Source organism: Artibeus jamaicensis, unplaced genomic scaffold (assembly GCF_021234435.1).
Source record: "Artibeus jamaicensis isolate MK-2021 breed Jamaican fruit bat unplaced genomic scaffold, CSHL_Jam_final contig_60, whole genome shotgun sequence".
Classification (NCBI taxonomy): Eukaryota; Metazoa; Chordata; class Mammalia; order Chiroptera; family Phyllostomidae; genus Artibeus; species Artibeus jamaicensis.
The window spans coordinates 10,489,910-10,499,876 of record NW_026521900.1 but is presented as its reverse complement, the minus strand read 5'-3'; the positions used below and the strand labels follow the sequence as shown (position 1 = coordinate 10,499,876).

Here is a 9,967-nt window from a genome sequence, read left to right as displayed (position 1 = left end):
ATAGGTCACAGGCAGGTACTCCGCTTTTACAGACCAGAACCATAAACAATTCCTGCTCTCTTGATTCCAAAGGTCTGGCTTTCAAATACTAAATGCTTTTTACTCTACCTCCGCCTGTTCGTCCCGCCTGCCCCAGAACTCCCCCACCACGCACGGTCCCTAGAGGTTCCGCGCACGCAATCCCTGTACCATTTTCTGCAATCTGGGCAATCACCTCGGACTCCTTAAAACCCCGCCTTCCTCCGTTTTAGGCGTTTGGCGTATTCTTCGTTCGAGACCGCCCCTGCCCTCACAGCTTGGCCAGCGCCCTCATTAGGCGTCATCCAACCGCGCCACCCGGAAGCCGTCGTTCCTACCAACAGTTCTTTCTGTCCGCGGCTCTAAGGTGAGGGCTGAGTTTGGTTATCTCTGGGTGGCGGGGTCCCAGAGTTGAGAGGGGAAGCAAGCAGATCAGACCCCCTAAATGTTAGCCGGACGTGCCCACTTCCAGCTTTGAGAGGGTGCAGATTTACTGTGCATGAAGCCACTTCGAGTGGTCAACGTGGCCTTCCCCCTCCTCATTCCTCAGGAGCCCATCATGGCGACGCCCCCTAAACGGCGGGCTCTGGATGCCACTGGGGAGAAAGTGCTGCGCTATGAGGCCTTCATTTCTGATGTGTTGCAGCGGGACCTGCAGTGAGTGACAGCGCCGGGGTGGGGCGTTAGGGACGTTGCACGTGATGAGCTGGGCGGTGGGAGTCAGAGCCAAGCATTCTGATTGGTGGGCAAGGCATTCGGAGCCCAGCCCTAAGCTCCTGAGAGGGAAGGAGGGGCGACAGTTGGGGTGCTACTGGATCGGGACGTGGAGTCTTAATAAAGCGTTTGTCCACGCATGCATAGTCTGTGAAGTCGCTGAAGTCGTGTGAACATATGGTGCCTCGCCTCGCCTCTCTGTGTCTCAGTTTCCTTATCTGTGAAATGGGGAAGTTTATGGAACCTTCCTCCTGTGGTGGTTGGGAGTTTTCTGTTCTTGTAAAGGCTTTAATGTGGGTACGAGAAGGTCAAAGGGTATGGAAAATTATTACTATCATTATTAACATGAGCAGGAAGTAGAATGTTCAGGACTAGGATTAAGAGCATCTTAAAAGGGATGGAGGACTTTTCTAGGGTGAGAAATGGACATTCTGATTGGAGAGAGGCATTAGGAGTACTATATAATACTAACAAATAATAGATAACATCCCTGGCTGGTGTGGCTCAGTGGATTGAGTGCTGGCCTGTGAACGAAAGGTTCCCCAGTTCTATTGCCAGTCAGGGCACATGCCTAAATTGTGGGCCAAGTCCCCAGTTGGGGCTGCTAGAGGCAGCCACACATTGATATTTCTCTCCTCTTTCTCCCCCACCTCCCCTCTAACAATAATAAATAACACATATATGGAGCTTACTATTTGACAGGCACTATTCTAAGTACTTTACAGTAAACACCCATTTAATCCATCTAATGTCTCTATGAGATGATACTTGTCATCTGTATTTTATAGATGGGGACTTTGAATCCTAAAGAGATTATTTACTTACCAAAGTCACAGCTAGTAAAAATGAGAGAGTCTGGGTTCAGACCCACACAATCTGACCTGGAGTCCAGATCTTAACTTCTGCACTAAAACCTCTCTTTAGGGCACTGTGACTTAAGGGTATCAGAGGGTCATGTTATGAGGTATTCCAAGAAGGACAGGGCTTCCCATTGGTCACCATTTTATTCTTGTCCCATCATGTCCCACCAGAAAGGTACTGGACCATCGTGACAAGGTATATGAGCAGCTGTCCAAATACCTTCAACTGAGAAATGTCATTGAGCGTCTCCAGGTAAGGACGCCAAGGTTGGGTACCTTTTTGTGGTGTGGGGAGGAAGGGTCATGGGAGGAGATACCTCAGACTGAAAACCTGTCACCTGACCTAAAAGTTGACCTCTAACTCCTACCTCTTTTTCCTTGATCCCACAGGAAGCTAAGCACTCAGAATTAAATATGCAGGTGGATTTGGGCTGTAACTTCTTCGTTGACACAGTGGTGTGAGTGGTCTTCGTTGACACTGCCTACCCTTCTAATCCCCCAGGGTTTAGCTTTCCCCTTCCTTTGTTCAGCAAATTGTTTGAGTATTTGCTATGTACCATACATTATGCTAGGTGCTAGAGATGTGACAGTGAGTAAAATAGGACAAAATCCCTGCCCTCCCAGAGCTTCAGTTTGGGGAAGGAAGGGAAGGGGAGTAAGAAAATCTTAAACTGTATGGTATGCTAAACGGGGGTAAGAACTTTCCCCCACTTCTAACCACTGTTTCCTTAGCCCGGACACTTCACGGATCTACGTGGCCCTTGGATATGGTTTTTTCCTGGAGCTGACACTCGCAGAAGCTCTCAAGTTTATTGATCGGAAGAGCAATCTCCTCACAAAGTAAGTCTATTCCATGAGGACAGTGTCTAAAAATGCCACCGTTTGCAATACCCCTCCCTTTTTCCCCATGGCTTCCTGGGAAACTTAGGGACCCAACTCCCCTCCTCAGGGCTAAGGCTGAGGAAAGTATGGATGCAAAGCTCAGCCCCAGGTGTAGCACATATTAAGCACTCAATGGTCTTTGTATTGGGTTGGTCAAAAAGTCCATTTTTTTAGGTTTTTTTCCCTGTAAAATTAAAGACACATTTTGTATTTTCACCAGTAAATTGATTGATTTGGATATTTTGAGTATGTTGCCTATCTCCTGTGTGGTATAACTTTGATTGTTCTCAACTAATGTATCAATTTGATCACTATCAACTTCAACTGGTCTATCTGACCGTAGAGCATCGTCCAGCGAGAAACTCCAGGATAAAACTTAACAAACCACTTTTGACGTGTTCGATCAGTCACATCACCTTCTCCATACACTGCACAGATCTTTTTTTTGCATTTCAGTTGTGTTTTTACCTTTCTTGAAATAATAAAGTATAATATGCTAAAAATGTTGCATATTTTCTTCCATCTTCAATATTAAAATGGCTACACAAAAATTCATCAACTTTGATAAGTTTTTAAAAATGCACGCTGATATGACAGCTGTCACAATACAATCTAACAAAATTGTTTTGAATGAAGTTAAAGACAACTAAGCACTACTAGAGCTATTTTATGGGGAAAAAATGAACTTCTGGGGCAACCCAATATTTCTCATTCACACAAACATGCATCGGGTATCTGCTGTATGCCAGACTCTGTGCTTGATGGTGGGGAGGCAGCAGTGAACAAGACAGAAGGGCTTCTTGAAAGCTTACATCCTAGAAGAACTATACTATTACACATAACCACAGTTTTGACCAGATCCATGGGGGTCTAAGCCTATAAATCACTAACAGTAAAACAAGTTACCACTGGTTCACCTCCGGCTACTTTTTTTTTTTTTTTTTTTTTTGCTTGTTCAGTGCTCTCACCACACTGACCTGCACAGGCTTCTTTAAACACCCCAGAATGATCCCACTTCAGGGTGATTCCAGTGGGTGTTCTCTCTGCCTGCAGTGCTCCTTCCCAGGTATCTGCATGGCTCCTTTCTCCTCACTCAGTGTAAGTCTTGCTTAAATGTCACTTTCTCAGTAATGTTTTCTGTAATGTCACTTTAAAATTGCAACCCCTGACACTCCTGATTCCCTTCCCTTGTTCTACTTTTTCTTCTTTTCCCTAGAACTTATGACCTCCTAATGTTTACTTCTTTTAATGTTCATTGCATTCCTCCCATTGGGATATAAGGCTTACAAAGGAAGGTATTTTGTCTGTGCCCCAAGTGACAAGCAGAGTACATAGCATATAGTAAATATTTGTGTTTGTTGAATGAATTTAAAAGTGTGTGATGGAAACAGGTTGAAGTGGGGATTGAAGCAGATCTCTCTTGGTGGTGATGGGGCAGTAAGGTGATAAGAAAGCATGGGCTGTGCTTGCTTTTAAAGTTTCATGCAGGGAAAGGGGATCGGGAGTGTGGATGAGAAGTTTGAAATGTAACTAGGGAAGGCCTCCCAGAGGCAGTGACATTGGAGTCATTTGGTTGAGTGAACAAGACAGCATGCTGTCTGGGGAAGAACATTCCTGGCAAGGGACCTGTGTGCCTACGGTATTAGAGGAACAGCCAGGAGAGGCAAGCACGGCTCACGTGCAGTGAGTGAAGGGATACTGAGCAATATACTTAGATTAACAACACCTCACTAAAGTGAATACTACTGATCTAAAATTCCGTCTGGGTTATATTTATCTTTATTTCTACATGCATTTCTTCCAGACCTGCCTCCTTTAGGGTTCCAGCCCTTCTCTTTTCAAACCTTTGCAGGGTTTCAGTGATTAGTAGTCCAAAAAGAGCCTCAGACCTGCTGAGATTTCTAAATCTTGGTGATCAGACCTGTTGGTGAACATTTTGGTTGAGGGTCCTACTCTCACAGGTCAACACAATTCTGAGCTGGTGGTCATTTAGACCAAGACCATTTCTTATAACAAAGCTTTCCTTGTTCTATCACGGGATTCATGAACCTTTCCAAAAGATTTTATTTTATGAGACTTGATGTCTTTCCCTAAAATGAGGTATTTAGGTTGTCTGTGCCTGCTCCCTTGTCTGGTCTTTTTGGAATACTGGCATGGTTTATCAGTTTGATGAGAAATGTTGAATCTCTTATTACTTAATTATAATTAGTAGGACTCCCTAGAAGTTTAATCTTTCTAGAAAATGAGAATTTGAGCCTGTATAGCTCACTCCCCACTTTAAAATGCTTGGTTACTAAGGGCAAACTTTGAACTTTCTTTTAGGTTATTTTATGTGATCAATATGGCCTGTCCGTTCTTCCTGTTCTTAGTATATTTCTTTGTTTGGGGAGTGGGAGGAGCAGGTCTCTTTGTATATTCTTTCCTGATTACACAGAAAGGAGTACACATTCACACCCATAAACAGACATGTCATTATAGAAGGAGCAAAATAACCATTTGACTATTAACATTGCCTTACATATTAAATCAGTAGCAGTAAATTAAATATATCCCTTTTGTGTTACAAGTAGCATTTGCTGACTATACTTTTCTCCTTTTTGAGTGTTGACCTCACAGCCTTTCATAGACGAAGGTTGTACCATTAAGTAATTTTATTCTCTTCTTTGATATTCAAATTGTCCGTAATCGAGGGATCAAGCTTACCCAGGTCATTCCTCTGGTTTTTTATCACTACCCTAGATATTCCTGAAAGCATTCTTGCTTCCTGGCAACAACACCATCCTCTGTTTATTTATTGTCCTTAAACATAGACCACCATCTTTTGAGGACTTCAGATTCCTTTCAGTGGAGTAGTCCATTCACTTATTCCTTCAACATACTTACTATGTGCCACACACCATTTTGTTCCTGGGGACACAGCAGGGAACAAAGCAGACCAAATCTTTGCCACATCTTACACAGTTTACACTCTGGTCAGGGGAGACAGACCAAAAAAAAAAAAAAAAACCCCGAAGTCAGTGATGTAGTGTGTCAGAGGTTGACCATGCTACAGAGGGCCCTGGCTGGTGTGGCTCAGTGGAATGAGCCCAGGCCTGCGAACCAAAGGGTTGCCAGTTTGATCCCCAGTCAGGGCACATGCCTGGGTTGCAGGCCAGGTCGCCAGTAGGGGGCACAGGAAGAGCAAGGACACATTGATGTTTCCCTGTCTTCCTCACTTCCCCTCTCTCTAAAAATAAATAAATAAAATCTTAAAAAAAAAAAACTAGACAGTGCTACAGAGGAATGCAGATTAGAACAAATTGCACTTGTAATTTTAAATAGAATGCTTGATTGGATTGTGGGTGTGTGAGAGAAAGAGGAGTCCAGGGTTTTGGCTGAACAACTGGAAGGATGGAGTTGTTATCTGAGATGGGGGAGATAGGGGGGAGCAGATTAGGAGGGGAAGGTCAGGAGTTCAGTCTAGGATATGATAAGTGTGAAGTGCTTGTTAAACACTGAAGTTGAAACTCCCAAGTCTGGAGGTAGGAGAGAGGTCTGGACTGAAAAGATAAATTTGGGAGATCTTGGTATATAAATAAGTTCATACCATTTTTTTTCTAATTTATCATCCTGTGTTGTTGCCTTCTACTTTCTTACAGTATTTAGTTTCCCTAAAACTTACATTTATAGCACAGTCCACATTTCTTATGATGATATCAAGATCCTGCATGATCTAGCCCCTCCCTACTTCTTGGACCTTATAACAATTTTCTTCCATCATTCACTTAGTTTTCTAATACTCTGGCCTGACTGCTCCTCAAAAAGCTCTTTCCTGCCTCTTGGTCTTCTTTGTGGAAAAGACCTTCCTTACTGTTTAGTTCTTACTCACTCATTCTTTATTCTTCAGAAAAGCCTCCCTTAACCCTTCATGTCGTTGAGGATTCTTTTGAACGAGACTGGTTTATGTAACTCAACATTCCAGGTCCAGAGTGGTTTCAGGCAACTCCAGCTTACCATTTGCTTAGGCCTTTCTTGAGCACCCTTTCTTACACCTTACATTTAATTCTTTGGTAAATCCTGTAGACTTTACCATCAAAATATATCCCAAATCCAGTGATTTCTCATCACCTCAACTGCTGTTACTATGGCCTGAGTCTCCAACTCTCACCAGACTATTGCAATAGCTCCCTCACTGGACTTCTGCTTCCACACCACATCTCCTTATCCACAGTCAATTCTCCAAATAGGCAGATGGAGCCTCTAAAACCCTAGTTAGTTCACATCCCTGCTGTGATCAAAGCCCAACTCCCATCCCACTTACAGTAAAAGCCAAAATCCTTACCATGACCTTGTGGGTTTTACAGGATCTGCCTCCCCCACTTACTTTTCTGACCTCACCTCCTACAATCTCCTTTCATTTAATTTTCTTCAGCCACACCGGTCTCTCTGCTGTGCCTCAAATAGGCCAGGTATACCCCGACCTCAGCGCCTTTGCATTTGTTGCCCCTTAGGCCTGGAGCACTCATCCTCCACACATATCCAGATTTACTTTTTCATTTTAAGTCTTCACTCAAACACTTCTCGGTGAAGCCATCCCTAAGCACTCTAATTAGAATTACACCTCCACTCATACTCCGTATCTTCTCTTATGGTCTTAAGTTTTTATCATACCTAGAACCACCTGACATACTCTACATTGTATACCATTATTTGTCCCTCAATGAGAATTTGAGCTTCATGAAGCCAAGATTTTTGTTTGCTGTGTTTTCTGCTGTCTCCCCAGTACCTAAAACCTACCAGGCATAGAGTGGAGATTCAGTAAATGTCTTTGAGCCCTGGCTGGTGTAGCTCAGTGGATTGAGAGCGGGCCCGCGAACCAAACAACCGCTTATGGTTCGATTCCCAGTCAGGACACATGCCTGGCTTGTGGGCCAGTTCCCAGCAGGGGACACACAATAGGCAACCATACATTAATATTTTTCTCCCTCTCTCCTTCCCTTCCCCTCTAAAGATGAATAAAATCTTTTAAAAAATTGAATAGTGAAGCCTGGATGATGGCCAGGCATCTCTGCATAGGAGCAGATCTGATAGTGGTAAGTCCTACCACCTGCCATGTGGGAGTCGTCCTGGTCATAGATAGTTTTGGAAGTGATGAGGAAGCCTCATCCTCATGATCACGGGGCCCACTTTGCCCTTTCTTGTTTGTTTTCTCCAGGCTCAGCGACAGCCTCACCAAGGACTCAATGAATATCAAGGCCCATATCCACTTGTTGCTAGAGGTGAGAGCAGTTCACCCTACTCCCAGACTCTGTCTCCAAATGCATTTACCTTCCTCAGGTGGTGACCTGAGGAAGGGGCAGAGCCAGAGACTGGAAGGTCCATCTGTCCCTCTAAATTGGAGCTAGGGTAGCTTTGAGGGAGGGGAGATCAGAGCAAGCCTGGGACAGAGCCTGGACCTAGTCTGTTCATTCTCTTCTGTCCTCTTTTTCAGGGGCTTAGAGAACTACAGGGCCTGCAGAATATCCCAGAGGAGCCTCGCCATTGACTTCTTCCCCCCTTTCCAGACATTAAAGAACCTGAAAGCCTGTTTGAGTCACATGGCCCTTCTTTTTCCCCTTAACCCTTACTGTTCGCTAAGGTGGCCTGTCTCTAAAGCACAAAGTTACTAGGAGGCCCAGAGATTCATCCAGTCTCAGTGTGGAACCTTTAAAGTGCACCTTAAGTCCTGCCTCCAGACTGTTACTTGGCAGCATTTGCTGCTAGACTTAACTGCTCTGCCCTCTCTTCTGTTGCCTTGACAACCTGGGCCCTGACCTGACCCTTCCATTTCTTTTCTTGGACACCGCTCTTTTAATTACTATACAGAATGGGCCAATTCAGGGTGGAGGGTTGTTTCCAAGGCACTCAACCTTTCACTCCTGGCCCTAAAATTAATCCCTCTTCCACACCCTAATCATTCCTCAGGTACCTTAAATTACACCCATGCCCAGCCCGGCCCAAACTGGCCTCGCTACTGCTTCTAAATAGTTCCAGTTTCCACCAGTGGGCACAGAGCCAGGTCCCGCCCTCCGTGGTCTGACCCCCATTTCTAGGTTGAGTCCAGCATCCAATAAATGCGAAGCCAAGTTCAACCCCTTTATAACTAACTGCAGCTCGACCCCGCCCTCAGCATTTAGTTTCCGCCACTCTGCTTCTTCACTTGCTTGGCAGCTGTCCTGCCCTCCTACCTCTGCTCCGTTCTAAATTCGTCCTCTAGCCAATCGTTAGAGAGTTACTCTGCCTGCCTACGCAGAGCCCTGGCCGACCCCTTTCCTGCTGGCTGCTACGCCCACTTCTATATAAGTCCTGCTTCCGCTGAGCTGCATGGAGGGCAGCACCGCACTGTTTGTGTTTTGGCAGCTGTCTAGGAGTCCCTCATTCTCCAATCTGCAAAAGGCAGGGCCCACCCACCCCAAACCTTCAAAGCTGTCTTCTGTCAATCCCCTAGAGGCTAATCTGTGTGAGGCAGGTGACCCCCAGAACCTTGTCAAACGCCCATGATCTATCAGTCTTTCTTGAGCCAATCAGCGTGTAGCACCGACGGGCTGAAAACGCCCCCTTGGAACCCGCCATCTGCGTTCCAACAGCTCCCCTCGGGCCAGTCCAGGCATAGCTCCGAGAGGCAAGGTCCCGCCCCCCCAACCCTGGACGTCACGGTCAATCTAAGGCTCTTGGCCAATCAGCGAGCTGAGAAGCGTTTGGCACCTCCTTCACGGGCCCACGTGAGCTGTGGGGAAACGCAGGGGCGGCTTCTAGGTGTTGCCGCTGCCGCTGCTGCCACAGCCACCACCACCGTCACCGCCGCCACCGCCGCCTCAGAACCCGGGCCTGGGGGGCGGTGGGGCCGCGCATGGAGCCCCCGCCCCCCGGAGCTGCCAACGCCGCCGCTGCCCTACGCACAGGTGAGCTGGGGCCTGGAGGGTGGAGGGCTTGGTCCGTGACCCTACGTATTCTTCCCGCCCCCGCGCGAGGGATGTGGCTTGGCCCGTGGCCCGCTGGTGTTCGGCTCCCCACCGCCACCACCACTGCTAGTGGACCTCCCTGTGGCATTGTCCCCTCCTTTCACCCCTTGTCATGGATCTAACTGTGGCCTAATCCCCATTCCTGTTTAATAGTGGATCGGCCTGCGTGCTTACATTTCTCCCCGCCTCACTTTACAGTGGACTCGTCCATGCTCTTGCCCCTCCACCCCCACTTACAGGGGACCAGTCTTTGACACTCTCCAACTCTTTGACAGTAGGTCCGTCTGAGGGTGTTTCTCTTCTCCTCAACTTTCATGGGCCCCATCTGTGGCCTTGTTTGTTCCACCACTCCTGTTTCTTGTAGTGAATCAATCCGTGGCATGGTAACCCCTGCACTCCTCTTTAACAGTAAATTAATCTGTGAATTTGTATTCCTATCCTCCTCCAATCCTCCAGTGCATCTGTCCATGGCTTTATCACACACGTGTGCACACACACCATTTTCCAGTGAAT

At 46.5% G+C, this 9,967-nt stretch overlaps 1 protein-coding gene across 2 annotated transcripts; it reads left to right on the top strand.

Moving 5' to 3' along the window:
- The first annotated feature begins 280 nt into the window (after window positions 1-280).
- Window positions 281-8,039, top strand: UXT (ubiquitously expressed prefoldin like chaperone). 2 transcript variants are annotated; one of them, XM_037159985.2, is made up of 7 exons: window positions 282-385; window positions 569-675; window positions 1,764-1,845; window positions 1,983-2,050; window positions 2,325-2,432; window positions 7,669-7,732; window positions 7,945-8,039. In XM_037159985.2, the coding sequence occupies exons 2-7, from the start codon at window positions 578-580 to the stop codon at window positions 7,996-7,998; spliced, it is 474 nt and encodes a 157-aa protein (XP_037015880.2). In that variant the 5' UTR covers window positions 282-385; window positions 569-577; the 3' UTR covers window positions 7,999-8,039. The 2 variants fall into 2 exon arrangements, with proteins under 2 accessions (XP_037015886.2, XP_037015880.2); XM_037159991.2 differs by lacking the exons at window positions 7,669-7,732; window positions 7,945-8,039 and adding an exon at window positions 2,818-2,926 and having other exon boundaries at window positions 281-385.
- Window positions 8,040-9,967: the final 1,928 nt, after the last annotated feature.

What these genes read in the sequence shown, in the direction of transcription:
- UXT (XM_037159985.2), top strand. Translation starts at nt 578, where the DNA reads ATGGCGACGCCCCCTAAACGGCGGGCTCTGGATGCCACTGGGGAGAAA. An exon ending in ATGTCATTGAGCGTCTCCAG is followed by an intron (nt 1,846 to 1,982) that starts GTAAGGACGCCA and finishes TTGATCCCACAG; the next exon opens with GAAGCTAAGCACTCAGAATT. An exon ending in AAGAGCAATCTCCTCACAAA is followed by an intron (nt 2,433 to 7,668) that starts GTAAGTCTATTC and finishes TGTTTTCTCCAG; the next exon opens with GCTCAGCGACAGCCTCACCA.